At 53.8% G+C, this 19,460-nt stretch overlaps 6 protein-coding genes across 6 annotated transcripts; 3 read left to right on the top strand and 3 right to left on the bottom strand.

Annotated features, from left to right (window-relative positions):
- Positions 1 to 306: 306 nt before the first annotated feature.
- On the bottom strand, positions 307 to 1,227 carry BBK36DRAFT_1115687 (hypothetical protein; the record flags this gene model as incomplete). Its single annotated transcript, XM_024890156.1, has 2 exons — positions 307 to 921; positions 1,015 to 1,227. The coding sequence occupies 2 exons, from the start codon at positions 1,225 to 1,227 to the stop codon at positions 307 to 309; spliced, it is 828 nt and encodes a 275-aa protein (XP_024750684.1).
- A 1,582-nt stretch (positions 1,228 to 2,809) lies between these two features.
- BBK36DRAFT_1097648 (hypothetical protein) lies at positions 2,810 to 4,191 on the top strand (the record flags this gene model as incomplete). Its single annotated transcript, XM_024889107.1, has 9 exons — positions 2,810 to 2,918; positions 2,990 to 3,043; positions 3,116 to 3,255; positions 3,385 to 3,414; positions 3,474 to 3,583; positions 3,635 to 3,762; positions 3,817 to 3,925; positions 3,981 to 4,051; positions 4,118 to 4,191. Coding segments are annotated over 9 exons (825 nt in total), but the record flags the coding sequence as incomplete, so codon positions are not given.
- Positions 4,192 to 5,377: 1,186 nt separating this feature from the next.
- On the bottom strand, positions 5,378 to 6,079 carry BBK36DRAFT_1116666 (glycoside hydrolase family 128 protein; the record flags this gene model as incomplete). Its single annotated transcript, XM_024890258.1, has 1 exon — positions 5,378 to 6,079. The coding sequence occupies one exon, from the start codon at positions 6,077 to 6,079 to the stop codon at positions 5,378 to 5,380; it is 702 nt and encodes a 233-aa protein (XP_024750682.1).
- Positions 6,080 to 13,134: 7,055 nt separating this feature from the next.
- Positions 13,135 to 14,830, top strand: BBK36DRAFT_65128 (hypothetical protein; the record flags this gene model as incomplete). Its single annotated transcript, XM_024898435.1, has 6 exons — positions 13,135 to 13,311; positions 13,384 to 13,461; positions 13,541 to 13,627; positions 13,703 to 13,837; positions 13,929 to 14,433; positions 14,496 to 14,830. 6 exons carry the CDS (start codon positions 13,135 to 13,137, stop codon positions 14,828 to 14,830), a joined length of 1,317 nt encoding a protein of 438 aa, XP_024750681.1.
- A 1,084-nt stretch (positions 14,831 to 15,914) lies between these two features.
- Positions 15,915 to 16,922, top strand: BBK36DRAFT_1116360 (hypothetical protein; the record flags this gene model as incomplete). Its single annotated transcript, XM_024890225.1, has 1 exon — positions 15,915 to 16,922. The coding sequence occupies one exon, from the start codon at positions 15,915 to 15,917 to the stop codon at positions 16,920 to 16,922; it is 1,008 nt and encodes a 335-aa protein (XP_024750680.1).
- A 157-nt stretch (positions 16,923 to 17,079) lies between these two features.
- On the bottom strand, positions 17,080 to 19,182 carry BBK36DRAFT_1140011 (hypothetical protein; the record flags this gene model as incomplete). The annotated part of the gene is made up of 4 exons (XM_024893345.1): positions 17,080 to 17,630; positions 17,692 to 18,284; positions 18,343 to 18,547; positions 18,597 to 19,182. 4 exons carry the CDS (start codon positions 19,180 to 19,182, stop codon positions 17,080 to 17,082), a joined length of 1,935 nt encoding a protein of 644 aa, XP_024750679.1.
- Between the last annotated feature and the right edge of the window lie 278 nt (positions 19,183 to 19,460).

Genomic DNA, 19,460 nt, shown 5'->3' with positions numbered 1-19,460 from the left:
TGGAATAGGAGGTATGTAAGTAGTCGATGGACTACTTTGATGGTAGGTTTGTATATACGTATATATGTCTCCTCTTTTTCCAGTCTCTCTACTGTATATAGCACCGTTTTTATGTATATATATTGAATCAATTGTATATGGTTTCTTTACTTCAAAAGGCTGGCTACTCGTTTCTCACGCTGGGTATCATAACATCATCGCAACTGCTAACCGCAACCACCTGTTTACACACTGAGCAGTCTCTCGTCATGGTTCCTCCTGTAGAAAATCAAAGAAAGGAAAAAAAAAAAAAAAAGAGCCATGAGTCTAGGTGGGAATAAAGTGCTTGGAATCGTCTTCCTGCTGCTGAAACGACTGCGAAAAGGCAGCCAAGCCAGCAACAATCCCCACCGCCATGATGAGCACCGAAATGATGGACCAGATGACGCCCCAGCACTGCGACGAGCCGCCATATCTCTTTGCAAAGACGCTCGCGTCCGACTCGTTGACCTTGCGGAGGATCAAGTCGTCGCAAATGTCCCACACGCTGTACAGCGAGCTCATGACGCCGATGAAGAGCACCACGAAGCGCAGCGCCTCGGCGTGCACGATGAACCAGCAGCCGACCAGCAGGCCGACGGCCAGCAGCACCGTCAGGACCGTCAGCCAGTCGCGCTTCCCCCACCAGAGGGTCAGCAGGAAGCAGACGCCGAGGACGATGCTGGCGACCTTGCTGGCGACGATGTCGAAGCCGCACATGGTCAGCAGGGCGCCGATGATGGAGGAGCCCAGGTAGCCGGCGGGCAGGGTGACGGCGCTGATGCCGCCCGAGAGGTGGGTGACGCCGCCTTCGTTGGGGTCGAGGGAGATGGACTTGACGCGGCCGCCGGTGAGGATGGCGGTGATGGCGTGGCCGAACTCGTGGAAGGCGATGACGAGCATCTGGCCGCGGGGTGTTAGTCGTTGTGTGATGATGATATGGGGGTGGTATGTAATTGGGTGTTGCCTGTGTCGAGTGAGGCTAGATCATCATACCTTGAATGGCCAGAGAATCATGCGCAGGTACGGCACGTTCCAGAGGATGGCAATGGCGACGACGTAGCCCGCAATGACGCCCAAAGTGACGGCCTGGGTGTGCGTTGGGTGCTGGAGGTTGCGGGAGACGAGGAGGGCATGGTGGTGAGGCTGGGGTGAGGCGTGGACGTGGATGCTGGAAGCAGCACTTTCAAGAGGCTGCCATGGTGCCATTTTCAGACGAGGCTGCTGATGATGTTGACGATGCTGGGGAGGCGGAGGGGAAGTCAAGTAAGGTACGTAGGTAGGTAGTGCTACTGAGGGTATCTTGTAGGTGGTGGTTTGATGAGATATGGAAGTCAGGTGGGATGAACTGCTCGTGCAAGATGCAATGCAGCCGATTAGACCCCGCCGCTTGAGAACATGTGATTGCACGTAAAACAAATCACAACAACAGCGAGTGAACTGAAAAGAGTCAAACTAACAGAAGAAAGAAAGGAATAGAGGAAATAGGTACTATGTCTCTTGCAAAGAAAAAGGGCATCAAGATTGGATTCATTCCAAAGCATTGGTTGACGCGGCATGTGAGAGCCAAGTGGAACCTGGAATTGCGTGGCTGGAGGCGCTGCAGATGGGGCTATTTTTAGGTCACCTTGGCTGGGTTTGTGGCTTCGAGATCGCCAGGGGAGAGTTTTGCCACCATCACAGCCCTCGATTATATAGATAAGTAAGGTAGAGTCCTATGGGATGGAGAGCTGGTCTTGTTGGTCGTGACAGGAATTACTGGTTCAAGACTGAATGGTGTTATAAACCGACTATTCATCTACCCAGAGGCCTTGTCTCGGACATGGCCTGCCGAGGTGCGGCAACGTAGGACTAGACTATTTACTTGCAGACGAAAGCTCCATCGATGCATGTAGTATTGTATGGGGGATTTGCAGGTCATTTCGAGACTCTGTGCGAGCTGAGATCTACCTACATACATACATTTATACAAGCATGTTGCACCCGCTCAACTCCATCGCAAACCAGAAGCTGGCCTTTCAGCCTCTTTGTGAGACCGTCATACAACGCCAGTCTTCTCTGTTCTTTGAATAACAGATCTCTAATCAAGTGCCTTGGTTGGTATCAAATTATTCTAGAGCTTTCCGTCAATAAGACGAAAGATGCCGCGGCTGATAATATCAATGGCATGTTGCCCGTGCTACCAGGCCTATGTACCTTATGTGACAGTAAAGGTAGAGAAAGAGCAGCATTCGATGGACCTCGATAGAGCTTGACCCTTACATGTAGCCACACTCCCAGTCTCTTCCAGGAAAAAGAAAAGTCACATGTAACTTCAGACTCTCAGACATTGAGCACTTCCCAGTAATTAAGAAAGAAAAAGAAAGAAGAGGCCAGGGCTTGCACCTGCTTTCCACTGCAGACAAGCCGTAGCAGCTCCTCGCCTCTTCACCTCCAGCAACCAAACTCCTGCTCTTACATATTCCGAACCATGAGTTCTTCATTCTCGCCCTCTTCCAAATCCCGCCATCCTACTAGTATCCGCACATCTACTTCCTATCCACCCAAACGCCGCTGCAGATTGTTGATTCCAACCAGATCTGATATCACCTCTTCTTGGTACAGAATGACTCGCTTCTAGCCCGTCTACCAAGCGCCTCTCGCCCATCCCCTGGATACTACGAGCCTTCTTTTCTTTTTTGGATACAAGAATAATTTACAGGAACCTACATCTGCAGCAGCGGATCTTCTGCTAACGGTCCTTTATATTCAATTCCCATCGGCGTCACTTTTCTTCACGCCACAAATGGCCATGACCCCCAAGACGACACAGCATGAAGGGGCCCCAATTCCACTTCCTGGACAAGTCATCAGCGTCACGCTATCTCTTGCAGCGACCACTGTTCTGACCCTGTTCCTAAGTGAGGCCCTGCCAACTACCATGAATCCGACGTGCTGCTGGGAGAAGCTAAACAGCCGTGCGACGTCTCAGCGCAAAGAGTCCTCGTCATCAAAGCCTGGAAGAGACTGCCACCGGTCGTTTGGTGTAAGTCTCTTGCTCTTCAACAATCATCCTCTCGCTACCCAAAGAAGCGGCGTGTTGACACTGAAACCAAAGTGGTATTTGCGATTTATGTCGACTCATACGCTTTCGTCGTCGCCACTGCCGTCCTCCAGCACTCGATCGGAGTCAATTCGAGTTACGGCATTTGTGAAGCGGCAATCATCCTTTGCCTCGTGTGCTATGTCACTACAAAGGTAAGATTGGATGACTAGCTGTGGTTCGAATGCCCAAGTGTTTTCATTGCTTATCTGATGCTTCTTGATAGATTGTGAGCAAAGGGTTACCCCCCGTGGGCCACATGTCAATCATGTTAATACGTTCAGTTCATCTACCTCTTTCTTTCTGAAAAAGCTGTCAGTATCAAAGGACGGAAACCCCAATTGACAGATTGTACACTGACTCTGCAAGCCAGTACATTATTCGCGGTGCAACAGCGCCACGCCTGAGATCCAAATTATACCTAGTCAATTCGCTCGGCATGCTCACCATCTACGTCGCAGTCGTTATACTCAACTTCGTCTTGTAAGCTCTGCAAACGCCTGGCGCGAAAGAGCTTCAATAACATCCAAGCAGCCGTATCACGGACATGGAAGACGGGGAATGCATCATCGGGATGAAAACTGCGGCGATGGTCCCTCTCATATCCTTCGATACGGTCATCAACGTCTACCTAACGATTATGTTTCTTATACCTCTGAAGAGTGAGCCACGATGGGGTCCCGCGACGGAAACGACCAGCGCTGATGCTGTGATAGGGCTCTACTCTTACACCAACATGCCACGTACGCGAGCCAATGTCCGTCTTCGCATGGTAGCCTTCCGCACCTTTTGCGGAGCAGTCTGCACGCTCGTCAGCAGCATTGTGTATGGCTCATTTCATGTTCCCCCGTCGAAGTCGCTGGCTGACCATCGCTTGCAGCAATCTCTCCGTCCTGATGGCCCTTAATGGTGAGCCTGGTTGGGTGTGCTTGATATGCTGCAACTGTGACAGTGTGTCCCCTCCGCGTCTTCTCCGTACGGTGGCCTCGACTGACTCTTTCTGTTCAATTTCAACAGTCCTCTTTTCAGCAATTGTAATCCAATGGGTCACGTCAAGGGACAACGCCGGAACCATGAGCAGCACCTCCTCTGGGGAAACTCGACGATCCCGAGATCTCAGTCCCAGGATCAACCGCATATCCACTCCAAGCGAGCTCCACGAGACGCCGCTATCCACTCTGACCGACATCTCGCTCGTGCCATCCAGGCGTCGATCGCCGGGAACCGACGATGTTGATCCCCATCACAGTGGCCCCCCTGACAGTAGCTACGCCGCCAAGGCAGCCGATAAACCGTCCAGCGTCGTCTTGGTGACGACGACAATTGAGAGCGAGACGAGATCTCGTTCAAAGAGCCTTGTCGGACAGCCGAAAGAGTCTTTGTGGGAGTGTGGGTGCGGCCGTTTGATGCCGCGCAGGTCCAGTTTGGCGGTGGAAGATGGGTTGTTCTCGCCGCAGACCAAGATCACGGCAGGGGGTTTGCATTTGCTTGAGGACGTTGGTCACACGGCCGATGCCTGTTACTGTCAGCCAATGAATCCGAAAGAGACGCGTAAGGCTGCATAGGTTGCTCTTTTAGTTTGACTGCAGGCTGTTTGTTTGTTTGATACCTGTACTCCTAGGTACACTCTTCGTTATGGTACATTATTGGGTAGTTTTGAATCTTGTCGAACACGGAAGCCGTCACTCTAGGGCAAAAGTCACGAGATTCACAAAGTCATTACAGTGGCTGAGCCAGAAAGGAGTTGCAATCGCAGGACGTTGGCTTTTTCCATTCGTAGCTCGTAGATCTATGCTAAGTCTTTGTCCGCGACGCCATTCTAATACGTAGACACGTGCTGCATCTTCATGTTTCCGTGAACATCTCTCTCCTTTGTCTCATGGATATTGAAGTGAAAAAATATGGGACGGAAGGCCGAGATGACCACCAAAAGTGACTATGGCAGCATATCTGGAGCGCACCCCCTTTTTTACAAAACAATAGTTGGAAAAATCAAAGGAAAAAAAGAGAGAGAAAAAGAAATCAGTGGTACCGATACTGTGGATGGAGAGCCATCCAAGAACCAGATGGTAAGAAAATATGTACAAGTAGAAATTGAGATTGCGCCTATTTCCCCCCCTATGCCCTGTAGTTTTGTCTGCTGTGACTTTCAGATAGTCTCCTCCTCCGGAGATAAAAGAAAAACTCTTTGTGTCCGAAAAAAATGGCTAAAGATGTATCGAGATATCCCTAGCTGGTACTGTACAAGAAGCGAAAGATGCTCTCGGAGCCGCCGCTTTAGTCGGTAGCGTAGGTGATACCGAAGGTGCTCAGGGCAGTGGTGGAAGACAGCAGGCTGCCAGTGCCAACCATGAAGTAAGAGTAGCCCATGAGGTAGTCGAGAGCGTCCAGCTTGGGAAGAGCCTCCTGCAGGAAAGCGGCGGTCTCCGCGTCAGAGTTGCCAGTGGTGCCAAACTCGGTAAGGATGACAGGCTTGCCACCGCAGACCTGGTGAGCGCTCTCGATCTGGCTGAAGAGGGTGTCGATGGCCGAGGCGGGAGAGTACCAGTGGATGTTGCAGAAGTCGAACGAGCAGCCGTCAACGCCGTTGCAGGCATCAACGAAGCTCTGGAGCCAAGAGAGACCCTGGCCCTGGGCGCCCGAGTTGGAGACGGAGGGAGCACCGATGAGGACCTTGCCAACGTACTTGCTCATGAACTGGGCGTGAGAAGTGGCGGCATCGGAGGGAGACAGGTTAGACTGGCTGGCAATATCAGGCTCGTTGAAGCTGAAGAGGGCCTTGGAGCCGGAGGAAATAGCAGCCTCAGCCTGTGCGTCCCAGCCAGTAGAGTGGTCAGAGCTAGGGCCCCAGAGAGTGGGAACATAGCTGTACTTGCTGGTGTCGATGCCGGAGGGATAGAAGCCCCAGTTGTAGGCCCAGCGACAGGCCTCGCAAGTCTCACCAAAGAAGTTGGCCAGCGTACCGTCGTTGTAAGCCATACCACGCTTGCTGGGGAAGGGGCTGCCACCGCTGCTAGCGGGGGGAGAGGCAGACTTGCTGGGAGCGGGAGCCTGAGAAGTGGTGCTGGGGGGAGGAGCCTGAGAGCTGGAAGAAGGCGTGGGAGTGGGAGTGGGAGTCTCCGTGGTGGCCGGGGCAGCCGGGGTGGAGGAAACAGCCTGCTCGGACGAGGACTGCTGGACCGAAGAAGCCACAGGCAGCTTGATGTCGAGAGCAGCAACGGTGGTCGGGCGGACAGCGGTGGCCAAGGTGGTGGCCTGGGCAGGAGCCGCGGGGGACGAGGCAGCCGGGGACGAAGCAGCCGCCGCACTGGAGGAGGCAACGACAACGGTAGACGTCGAGGTGACGGTCGGGACAGGTCCAGCGTTGTTGCCAGCCGCGGGAGCGGAAGCCTGGGGGCTGGGGATGTCCTTGGCGCCGAAGCCGGTAGGAGCAGCAGAGGCAGCGGGAGCAGCGGTAGCGGCAGTCGACGCGCCCGGGTCAACGGTGACATAGACGGTCTCCCAGACAGTGGTCCAGTCGGTGGTCATGGCTCGCTTGGCCACCTGGTGGTGCTGCTCGTGACGGTGGACGTTGAGACCCATGGTCTGGCCCGCGAGGGCGGCGATGGAGGTGAGGGCAACGGCCTTGTACATTTTGTCTGGTGTTGACGGTTGTGATTTCTTGATGGTTCTGCAAGTTGGGATAAGGACTGTGAGGACAAGTCGAGTCGACTTTTGTATTGCTGATGCGAGGCAGTTGGGTTGAGTTCGGCGCGGCCGGTAAAGGAGTGCGAGGTCTATCAAAGACGCAGAAGTAAGGAGTGAAACAGCCTGGCTGAATTCAAACGAAGTCGGACTGGCGACTGGAGAAGATAAAGGAAAGACGAGTTGGCGAGATGCCGGGAAAAAGAAATGCTGCAGAGGGTGAGGAGAAGGAGAAGGGAAGAGATGAGCTGGGGAGGAGAGGGGCGAGGGGGCCTGAAGTACCCGGCAAGTGGAAGCCGCCAGGTGCAGGGCCTGCTGCAAGGTACAGGCGCTGGCCCCGGCGCAGGTAGCGGTACGACGGGGCAGGGCAGCGGGGTCCCTCAACCCCTGTAGGGCGAGGGGGGGGGGCTTCTACAGTAGTGCTGTGGCAAAGGGCTGCGGTACCTGCAGAGGACAAACAGGCGCGATTCAGGGCTGCATGATTTGCTGCGAGTGTGTGATGAGGGTTCCTGCAGCTGGAGGTACCTGCAGCTGGCTGCAGCTGGGCACCGTGATACACGCAGGACGGAGGACGCATGCTGTGCTCGACGAGATAAGGTACGAGGTCGGACAGCCCCTGGCAGGTACTCTCTGGAGGTCCAAACGCAAACAGAGAGTCCGCAAACGAGCACAAAGCAGCTTCGACTGAGCTCGTCATCCACAGCCCGGTACAAGGCGTGCCTTGTTTGGTCAGGTCACCCCGAGGTACTTGTCGCAGCCGGCCTTGTTGGAGTCTGCCATCCAATGGTCCACACAGTGAAAGACATGTACAAGTACAACTACCGCCCGGCTCTCAGCAGCAAAGTCCTGCATGGCAGGCAGCATCACATGCCGTCCTACCTTTTGTTCCATCGATATTGAATGGACGAATGTCAAAGGGACGCACAGCAGCAATATTGCAGCACCGCATGCCATCAGATGCCGTCCAGGGCGGCCTTTCTCGACGCTTGTTTCCCTCGTGCAGCACATCTGATCACATCACGCCGCACCAAAAGTCAAAACAGTGTAAAGCTCCGCACGTCCACGACAGTCTTGGGTCTCCCAAAGTCAGGAAAAAAGCAAGGAAGACGAAGCAAGAAATGCCCCGGCGCGGCTTATCCAACACGCTCCAACGCTGGCCGTTAACCGACCAGGCCCCAGTCGCAGCGCCTCTAGCGCCGGCCCAGGCCTTCTAGCGCCAGGGGTCAAGGGGGGGGCTTTGGGGGGGGCTTCAGAGGAGCTCCTCAGGAACAGGTCAGGCACAGCGCCAGTTGAGGCTGCTGGCGCTCAGCCCGCCGGCTGCTGATTGGCCGCCGCCCGCCAGGCACAGGCTTCCGGTTGGCTGGCAGCAGCTGCAACGCCCGAGGCCGGCCCGCCTGCGCCCAATCGCTTCGCACGGCGGCCACCCTTCTAGTCAAGGTGAAACCGCCCTCGCATGGCAAGCTGTGGCCCAGCCCAGATCTGGCTTGCTGAGGTGGGATTCTGGTGGCAGTAGTGCAAGGATTTGTTGCTTTCTGGAATTTGAATTTTTCACTTTTCTTCTTCTCTGCACTCAGCCGGAAAAAAACCCGGCCTGTCCACTTCACTCTCCCTTCTCTGGTCTATCCAGGCCCTCGCCTGCTTGTCCGATTCTGGCACTGGTGGAGAAGGCAGTCGAGGCTTTGGCCAGGCAATCCCGGCCCCAACGAGGAGCCCTCGGCCACGCCATCGGTGCTTGTCTCTGTCACTTTTCATCAGTCAGATATCTTGCAGGCAGGCCCATTATGTGCACATTGCAGGCTGCATCTTCTCCTGATACACACACTACTCTTACTATATCGTAGGGATCAGCACTGATGCGGGCTTTTGCCCTTTTTCCTTCTCGGACAAATTACAAGCCAGCCTAGAAATGCGAACCACGGATTACCTGCCTGGGTACCTTTTTCCTGGATCTGTAAAGTGGGTTGAGAGGGCCTCATGTAAGGTACGAGGTGCAGGTGCAAGTAAGACTGCAAACGACGCATGCGCAGAGAGATCGACAATACGATACGAGTCTGTCAGCCTGGGTCACGCATTATTACCTTCGTATTCCATTCCAGAGTTTATCTGGGCTCCAGGTTTGACGCTCCCTCCTCGAGTGGCTGCACTTGAGCTGAAGGCAATCCCTCGAGCATGTAGGTACTCACACCCATCATCCACTCGTCGTAACGAGCCTGCGAGAGGAGTCCCGGCAGGACTGCAGTCTTTGGTAATCGACGCCGTCCTCGTCCGACCCTCGGCATCTTCCAACCGTGCGAGTACAAAGTACAAGGACTCGTCATCCCTTCCAAACACCGCGTCCTCTCCCCCTGTCAACGTGACTGCAAGGGACGGCTATTGGTTTCATGCTCACCAAAATAGAAGGGGGTCGGGATCTTGGCCTGCTTCGTAAGCCAGTGGGCAAAATAGCAAGCGAATATCCCGAGGGCATGGCGTCGAGAAATGCTTCCCCAATAGAAGCATACGTGTAGTATTATAACACGGGATGGCGGGCGCGCACGGAGTACTCCGCCATACGAACAGACAGGAATGGAGTCTCATTCTCCGCAAACAATGAACACATGTACGAGTATTTAATTTGACTTTCGAGCCAGGTCCTTGTTTTCCTTGTTTATTGTCTGCCCGTGTGGGAATGTCTCACGGAGCAAAACTAATTGTAGATTCTGAGCGTGCTTCCACGGGGCTGTGAGACAATTGCTGCACGTCGAATAAAGGTTTGCGCGCCCTGATTCAGCCAGCCAGCCACGGATAGCTGCAACTTTGTCGACGAGACGTGGCTCCAATCCCACATGTTTCCTCGTCTTCCTTTTGAGCACATTTTGAACGGCTCAACTCTCACGCCACGGCATACTCTGAAACAAACAGGCCGCGAGGTCACAAAGGAGGTTTAGACTAGATCGCAGCTAAAGTGGCACACCATTGGACTTGGCTTCCGGCCCACGATGCACTTGCAGCTTACACTACATGCTACACCCTTCAGTTGGGCGACAAACCTAAGCAACTAGAGCTCCACCCCTTGGCCACGTTGGCTCGGTAAATCGCCAAGGCTATCCGGGATACGCACACAAAAGACGATGGCGGTGGCTTTTTTTTTGTTTCTTCCTTTTTGCGTTTGTTTCTTTGCTTTTTGCCTTTGGCGTCTCTTGGCGTCCGGAGGCATGAGTCGCTCAACCACGTCTTGACGACGACTACAAGGGTTCCATGTTGAGCTCGTAGAACGCTTCTCGATTCTGTGCCCTGTGCGCTGCTTGGCTCCTAAGGTAGGGCTCGAGCAACCGAGCGCCCCGACGAGCAGCAGACATGCAGGACTCGTCCTTCCACCACCTCTTGTCCTATACTACTAACATGAATCCCATCTGCAGTCATTGATTACAGTAGGAGGTGGCAGATGAGAAGGTAACTGTACCTTGCAGGGTGGATACTGCTCCTCATGCTGTATTTGTATGCATGATTTTTCACAGCTTGCGCCTCGGTCCAAGAGCCTGTTTAGACACTGCCTGCAGTTCTCCGTACCTATACTCCGAGCCTGGTTCTCCGTACTCCGCACAGACTCGCTCCGTATTGCTTAGATAGAGATGTTGTCGCTGAGATTGAGAAGAGAAAAGGAGGTGGGCAGACAATCTCTTGGAAACCGTTGGCCCTGTCGTGCCTCCGGGAAGCTCGATGGCTGTGTGTTCAAGGCCAAGAGAGACAGAGCAACTCCACGCATTCCGTTACCCGAATGGCGCGATATGTCAAATTGCTCGCCCCTTTCCCTTCCGGCTTTGGATTCTAGACTCTGCCCAAGAACGTCAACGGCCCTTGTCATCGGTGTGCTCGCACCTTGATTCCGTAACAATGCATACCGTGGCATGGTATCCAGGTTCAGGGGCCAGGATACCAGGCGCAAGGATCCATGAACCCTGGGAATATCATGGCAGCCCCCCGGGCTTTGCCTGACAGAAGCGGCACTTGTTAAATCACACATACGAGGACTTCGTACGGAGCAAACGCGCATTCCCGTCACCGTTGCCCGGCCTGTTCGACCAATGGGCCGACTTGGGCGCAGTGGAGCGTCTGGTCCTGCTGTCGTCCATGTAAATGACTGATCTCAACTTACACGTATAGCATAGCAGTATGCCTAATTGACTGATTGAGTATTCTTGGGCGTTTCAGTTGGGGCTTCAATTTGTGTCTCTCCGTTAATCTTGGTGACATCGATACCCGCTATGTTCACCACTGATAGTGCGATCTCGTTTCTTTTGGTTGGGGCGATCCAACTCCAGCTATACTTGGAACCGCCATGTCCGGAGATTGCGTGTCAGTAGGCGCCAGAGCCTGGCCTGAGTTTTGTTCGCAGCAAGCTGGCATCGTTCGAAATGATAGCATCAACACCGGTGATGACACGCCACGATGGTTTGACAGGTCTCTATCGAATTGCGACAAGGCGCCACTATCGGAGCTCCATCTCAGCTGTCATCGTATCCAGTTTATTAGCACCATGTTCTTGGGGGAACCTGGACATGATGCCCATGGTTCGCGCCAACAAACCCTTCTGGCTTCGTTGACCAACCGATATTGGAAGGTCTAGCGCTCCGGGGAGTACTGCTGCGATTTCTTTGCGGCTGTCACGCTTGGCCTGCGATCGGCTGCTACCGAGCTTAAAAGGTCGCCAAGATGGAATTCTTGGCCCCCAATGTCTGTTGAAGTTGAGTTCTCGTGTTATCCATGCAATGAACAAACGTAGGTAGTGTGGTGCAATTCAGAAGACCCCAATAGTGGTGTCTATAGGTTAAGCCTTGAGAAGACAACTCGTCCAAGCAAAACTGTGGGAATGCCTCTTGGGTGTGGAAGCTCTGTTCAGGAGGCTCGACGTCTCAAATTGCGCATTGTTTCGCATTGCGCTGAAATCTTCCACCCAGCATGTATGCCGGTCCCTTCGGTGCCGATTATCCGCCAACTCGAGGGGACTGTCAAACAGCCGCGTCGAGTGCATTCGTCATTCGCTCGAATCTTTCAGCACCATACAGCGTCAACCCTGAACATTAATGCAAAGGGAGCGAAAAGTTCCTACTTGTACAACGCTCACCGACGAACGCCACCTTCATGCTGCTTGGTGTTGCCGCTTGACTGATCAGCGCCGCCCGTCGAGAGCTGTTGATGGTCTACCCTGGAAGCGTGGGGAGAAACGCGGGGTGAGTTGATCGTCCTAAACCAATTGGAAGGCAAACGCGCCACAGTACAGTACAAGTACCTACGAGCTCGACGCATTCCAGGAGACACGGAGGGTGGCTCTGATACCACCAGTTGCCGAAAAGAACCTTGACACAAAGGGATGACGACAAGCAAAGATGATCTCGCATGAAGGGCTTTTCAGTCCCGACAATCTGCTGTGCTCTTCGCTCTTTAACCACCAACGGCGAGCCTTCTGGCTACAGAGCAAACATCCTTCCACCTGCGGGCTCGCAACGTGCGAAGGCGTCATGCAGCCACACTATCAAGGGACTGCTGCGGCTAATGCCTTTGGCACCACGCCTACTACCTAGCATGTACTCATACACCAACAGAACCCCCAAGCACGTGGGACGAGTGCAGCGCCTCGATACTCGCCAGCCGCGCTCTGTCTAGCGCGCAATTACCGTTGATTCTGCCAGGTACTACTATATATGCATGCTGTCAACCGTATCTTAGTAACTCGTATTGATCTCTGCTGGGAAAAGGTAGGCTGAAGCGAGTCAGAGGCATGGCGGCCAAGAATGGACCAGGTTACGGACGAACGGCAGGCTGTGCAGAAGGGTGAGAGTTACGTTACTGGAGAGCCTGATCATCATCAGTGCAACAAGAAGGGATCCACGCCATTTCAGTGGCTCAGAGCCATGCCCCCTTTGAAATATCGGTTGGATAGGATCAAGGGAATGCCATCCACGGCCACACGCCTGCGCTTTACACGGAATACTCGTACGTGGGCACACGGAGTAAAGGTGCTCCGTTCCAGCTGCGGCTAAAAGTACAACAAGTGCCGGCTCTCGAAACGACCAGCTTCAGACTTCCATTTACGGCATTTGACGACCAAAGCACTTCACGGCCTGGCAAAGGATCTGATTTCGCTCGCCTATCTGCTTTGCCGGCCGCTCGCAAATTGTTGCCAAGTCATTCACGATTCCCAAGCCAGTGCCGAGACCGGCTACGTCTTCGCGCCACTCACAGTTGCGTATGTCACAATCATACCTTACTCCCAAGTAAAGCGCGTGGGGCCGCACAAGAGTCATCCGGCGAGCGAATCCGTAAAGACGTGCTTATACCTTGTCTATTGCGCCCTTGAGACCTCGCCCACCATGGACTTGCAGTCTTTTGACGACGACATCATGTCGTTTCCTGAACCTTCTGATTTCGACTATGCCGCCTTTCTGCAGGCCGACGACATGGGCTTCATGGATTCGATGCAGGGCCAGTCGACAGCGTCGCTCTCGGGCTCTTCAGGAGAAGGGATGCACACGCCGCCTGGTCCCAGCGTGAGGGCTCTGTCCGGCAACAGCAACAACTACGACACGCTCGATCTGAGCCTCCGTCGCTTGCCGGCACAGGCCAGGCAGCGGCTTGAGAGAAGAGGCCACACCAAGAGCCGCCGAGGATGTTACAACTGCAAGCGGAGGCGCATCAAGGTAAAGGCTCAGCACGGTCATTGCCATTGGCAGAACACGAGAGGCTGATGCGACAGTCGCTGCATGTGCTGCACTGTAGTGCCAAGAGACACATCCAGCCTGCGGTCACTGTCTCAAGACAGGCCTGAAATGCGAGTATCCCGCCTCGCCCCAGATCACGCACCAGGTATTATCTTCTCAAGACCACCCCCACGATACGTCCAGCAATAGGCATCTGGAACTGCGCTGACATACCTAGCAGCCTCACAACCAGATACCCCTCTTCAGCTTGCAGGACATGCGATGTTTTCAATACTTCTTGACCCAGTGCTATCCCCACCATCCTCTCAAGCAGGAGGAGATCTGGACCCACGAGATTCCAAGCATAGCACATAACGTATGTCTGTGACTTCTATTTGGTGTTACGTCAATGACATGCGGGAAGCACCCCGTTTGATCGATCAGTACGACTGATGTACTCTCGCCAGCATGAATTCCTTATGCACGCTATCCTGGGCTACGCAGCCTCCGAATTGATGCATACCGATAGCAGCCTGGCGTCCGTGGCCATGGGACACCGCATCAAGGCCGTCAAGGCGATCAAGAAACGACTGACAGAGACGTCAAAGATGGACTTGACTTACGAGGAGGCCAACGCTCTGGTGGCGACGTGCTTTGCACTGACATTTCAATCCGTCAGCCTTGAGGATGGACTGGCCGAGTACATGACGTTCATCCGCGGCATTGTCATTGTGGGGATGCAGATGATGTTTAAGAGCATCAAGCCCCTTTTCAACAACCTGTTCGAATCGAACAATGATGATGTCCTCGCGCCATATATGGAGGGACTGCCGCTGATTCAGAGGGGATGGGCGGAGGCAGCTATTGAGTCCATTGAAAGATTAGGTCCCCTGTGTACGCGACAGGTCGAAATCGATTACCACGGACATCTGAAGACGATTTCATCCTGTCTCCTCACTAATTCATTCGAAGGTGAGCTGATTACAGGATCTGGTGGCACAGTGGCAACGCTGACATGTTTTTCTTTGCCGCAGCATACAAGGCCAATTCGAGACAATACGCATGGTGGATGCTGCTGCCCCATGCCTTGTTCCAGGATCTCATCAACGCAAATAACCAGGTCGTTATCCTCTTGCATACTCATTGGATAGCGCTGTCGCAAATCATGGCCTTCATCAACGAGCAAGAATATGCTGTGCGAGAGAAGCACCCTGCTCGGCAAGACAATCGGATGGATCCCGGATTCATTCGTTGGCTCAAACACCTCAACGCGCGAGTGGATCACGAACATCAGATGTTCAACGAGTGGCCGAGATGGGTTGATGAACAGTTGGACAATGACATTACCTTTTTTGGAAAGCGTTTGTAGAGGCGTGGCTGTTTGGATGCGAGCGTGTTGGCATATTGGCATCGCACGCTTGTTTGGCGTTGGCATGCCAATGATCAGTACGAATATCAGGGGCGAACCGAATGTGTACAATGAGCGATACGTTGTAAGATCTGGGTTGGAAGATGGCTTTGCAGCTAAGAGGGTGCATTAACACATTATAGATATCTCGTGGCATCATCAACACAGTACATTGGCTATGAAGCACATCGGGAGCGGTCATTTTGTACGAGCAATACGACTGTTGCTCGGCCATGTGCCACGGTCTTGGAGTTCTAATAGACATGCCGACTCTCCGTTATTCTCACTAGGTATTGTGCTAAGCTTCGACATTCTTCAGTACTACATACTACCGGATTTTCTGGTGCATAGGTAGGCTTCAGAACTCAAGGATATCCAGACTAGAAACGACTTGATGGTACAGCCACTTGGGTTTTCTCAAGTCACGGGGCATTATTTTCCCCTTGAAGTGCCAGACCGAAGACACGGAGAGAGAGAGAGAGAGTGCTGTAAGAAAGAGTACTGTAAAGAGAGCATGAAGGTAGGTGCGATTATGCTTTGCTAGTCTCCACAAAAGGATCCTCCTGCCCAACGACGCCAACGCTAAGAAGCTCATGGTCTCCCATTCCGGGCTGCTGTCTGATTGGTCCGCGCTGCATCGTATTCCACGTATTTTGGGCTGAGCGAGGAAAAGAGACATAGCGGGATCCGCTTTTCTGTCAACGGAGCTTGATGGCGACGCGATGGGTTGTGGCTGAGGAGGGCCGTATTGCTCGGGTTGGGCGGTTTTTGGCTGAGATGGCGGGTGTTTTGAGGTAGGTAGTTGCCTTTGTGGCTTGGGAACATAAGACGAGGGCCATGGCGATGATGCGTGATGGTGGTGAATATGTGGTTCAAGCGAGAGGGGTGCTGCATGTAAGTGGCGTTGGGGAAATCATATATAAACTGGTTGGCATCAGGCTGCATTCAGGACGGCAGCATCCATCCAGCAGTATTTTGTTGATATCTAGAAATCTATACAATCTCCTCCTTCGCTATATAACAGCCTCCTCGCCGACCTCATACAATGGCAACCACCACCCAAACCCAAGTCCTCTCCCTCCACCAAAAGCCGTCCCGGGCATCGTCAACAGCTTCATCTCTTCCACCCTACGAAGCCGGCAGCTACCAACTCAGAGCACTGTCAGCAACATCCTCCCACTCCAGCTCTTCTTCACCTCCCAAGTACTACGACGACGCCCCCCATCACCACCATGTCGACGTCTATAGCTTGTCGTCATCGCCTCAACCACCATACTTTCACTGCACAAAGGCCTTCCAGGTCGAAGCCCAAGGCCGCCCCCTCATCGCCCTGCCCACGCCCCCTCGCCCCATCCCCATCCGGATATACAACGTAGATGTCGCCTCTGGCACAGTCGCAGACCTCGCCTACGAATCCATCCGCCCCCTCCGCTGTTCCGGCAACAGCATCCTCATCCGCGCAGGCGACGTGAACAACAACAACATCAACAACAACAACCTCGTCTGCAGAACTACATACCGCTGGGGCCCCGGCCGCCCGCCCAAAATCGAGCTCGTCACAGGCCACGGCGAGGAAGGTGAGGAAGAAGAAGAAGAAGAAATTCAAGTCGTGAACAAGGGGCTCGCCACGCGGGCGCAAGTCTTTCGCACGCAGCATCTCGGTACCTTTGAGTGGCGTTATGCGGGGCGGGGGGAGAGGAAGAAGGCTGCTGCTGCGGGAGGAGGAGGAGGAGGAGGAGCGGATGATAGCTTGCTGGTGCTGGATCGAATCGTCATGGTTGCTTCGGAGGGCGGGTTGGGGCAGCAGGAGGAGAGGAGGGTTCCCGTGGCGCGGTTTGTGCGGAACGAGGAGGTGAGGACGAGGGGGACGAAGGCGACGACGGCGGGGAACGGGGGAAGGTTGATGGTTGATTTGAGGGAGTGGGAGGGGGTCAAGGGGGAGATGGAGCGGGTGGAGGTTTTGGTGGTGGCGAGTTGTTTGGTCATGTTGAAGAAGGAGGTTGATCGGAGGAGGATGCAGCAGGCCATTGCTACGGTGTCGCTTATTGGTTGATGAGGGACAGGAAGAGTGATGTAGAAGATGTGAGGTGGATCATAGACCGTTTTATCACGTTTGATATCGTAGAGTATATTCCGAGTCTGTTATGTTCTGTCAGAATGCTTCTTCTAAGAGTGCCTTTCATAGCTGTTAACAGGAGACAAGAGTCAAGCTAAACAGCAGACTCTTCTCCTCTGCCCGATTCCAACGCCCCGCCGCTCATTTGTTTCTCATCTGGGGCATTCATCTTCTTGTTCGCATGGTACGTAATGGAACAGCCGTCCTTTTCGCCAATGAAGGGGTCATCGGTACGCGACTTTCCCCAAAGCTCCACGACAAGCACCCATATCGACAAGCCCAACGTAATGGAAATTAGATCAAGAGATCGAAGCGAGTGCACCATTGGTAGGAAGAACATGACAAGGCAGGCGGCGATGCGATTGGCGAGCCGGACGTTCTTGTGCAGCCGGAGCGTTGGCGGCTTCTTGTGCTCGTGAGAGAACGAGATGGCTGCCATGGACAGAAGGGCAATGGCCAGGCCGTGGCAGTAGAAGAAACGGACGCCGGCGTTGAAATGGTCCCCAGCGTTGTCCCGGTAAGACTCTGCGAGTTGCTCTGGATTGGTGTTTGGCACGTCGGTGGCTAAGACGAGCCTCGAGAGGGCTGCCGTGGCGACGATGTAGCCCATGATGAACGGCAGATGAGCAATGTCCCAGAGACCGGCTGCATAAGTGTTAGGGGGAGATTTTGATTTAGGGAGAAATACATATGTGACAGGACTTACCGGAGATTCCAGAACGCCGAATGGCATGCACCTTGAGGCCGCTGCCATCGATATCAAAGTAGATCCAGTTGAACGTAAACGCCTGCATCAGTGCCAGTAGGGCTTTCCCTAGAAAAGCATTGATATTGTAGCCACCATTGCTCTGGAACAGGATGGCGACAACCGAATAGCCGAGAACCAGCGACACGAATGCATTCATCCTTTCGACTCGGTGCTCGATGCTCATGGCGGGATAAAACTCAAACATGCGACCGAGCCGCTGTTTCCATCTACCCTCGGGCACCTGACCTTGGCCGTACTTGAATAGCCTGATGTAGAAGACTTGGCCGTACAAGTCAAGAGCCAATGCCGGAATGATGAGCCCCAGACGATCGGGCATGTCAACGTAGATGCTGGCGATCCATAGAGCTGTTGGGGTGACGATGCCCATTATCTGGAAGACCATGGGGCCCTTAATCATGGGCAGAAGACAGGCAGCAGTGGCATAAAACACTGCGGTGGCGATGCGGGTGGCGAGGTAGAAGGACACAAGCTGCACATAGGTGTTTTGTGCTGCATCGTGGACAAAGATATGGGTCATGTTCGTGGTAAATCTGCTGCCTGTCAGCCAAAGTGTAGTTAGTTGGTCACTGATGCTGTAGATGGATTTACCCAATGAGACAGGACATGCAAAACAGAATCTCCAGCCTGGTGACCACGTCGTCCGTCTCGAACCAGCTGAGCGTCAGAGTGATGTCGGTCCATATCTTCCAGGTCATGACGAATGTGATGACGAAGCGAAGGAGTTCGTGTGCTGTTGCTTCTTCCGCCATGTGCTCGCCGTTGGAATGAATGATGCCAACTGGTGCTGCGGTTACTAACCAACGTCATCCATATCGAAGACTCTGTATGAACAGACAACATACCGTACACGAGATCCAGGAACAGCTCAATGGCCATGACTTCTGTCTGCTCCGACGCTCTCCATAGCACACCCTGATGGAACCACTGCCTTACAACTGGGCGCTTGAACAGCTTGGTAGTTCCTCCGTGACGCTCTCCCTCCTGGCCCTGCTGCCCTCGGGCTTTGTCAGATATTGATGTGTGCGAAGACGCAACAGGCGGATCTTCATCACTGTAGGTCCGCACGGCAGCGTCGTAGCCAAACTTGCTGAAGTTGCCATAGAGCCCGGATGCTTGGTTCTCCAGGCGCTCCAGCTCTGTATTTACTGACGAGAGCTGACTATGAACAAGCTCCCATTCGTCAAAGGCAGGCCCGTGTTGTTCCCGCAAAAGCTGCCGGCGCTGTTCGTGATGATCCCGGGATTGCCGAAGGTATTGGCTGTGCTTTAGGGAACCGTGAACGACCACCTCCACTTGCGCATCATCGTCGTTTAGGTATTTGCGGCGAACGTCCTCGAGGTCCTCAGGAAGGGTCACGATGATCCTTTTGCCATCAGCGAGGAGTAGCTCCTGCGGCTGGCGCCGTCTGCCCTGGACAGCAAGGGACATTCTGCTTGTTCAGAGTGAGAACAAGAGCATGATTGAAGAAGGAAGAGTTCCTTGGGAGCAAAGGCAGACTGATAGGGCACCGGTGCCTTTAACGCCCGATACTAAGCAGCTCCATTGCCAGCGAAGGCTCTCGCGAGCGGAGCAGAAGCCATCTCCGCAGGAGATAACGGACGAATAGGGGAGGCCCAGTCCTTGGATCCTTGCCAGTGAGATAGTCCGCGTCTCAGCTTCTGAAAGCGTCGTTGGGGCTGAGCAAGTCTTCCGCAATAAATCAATCG

Source organism: Trichoderma citrinoviride, assembly GCF_003025115.1.
Source record: "Trichoderma citrinoviride strain TUCIM 6016 unplaced genomic scaffold BBK36scaffold_5, whole genome shotgun sequence".
NCBI classification, from domain to species: domain Eukaryota; kingdom Fungi; phylum Ascomycota; class Sordariomycetes; order Hypocreales; family Hypocreaceae; genus Trichoderma; species Trichoderma citrinoviride.
The sequence above is the reverse complement of the archived record's forward strand: the minus strand, read 5'-3'. Positions and strand labels throughout refer to the sequence as shown.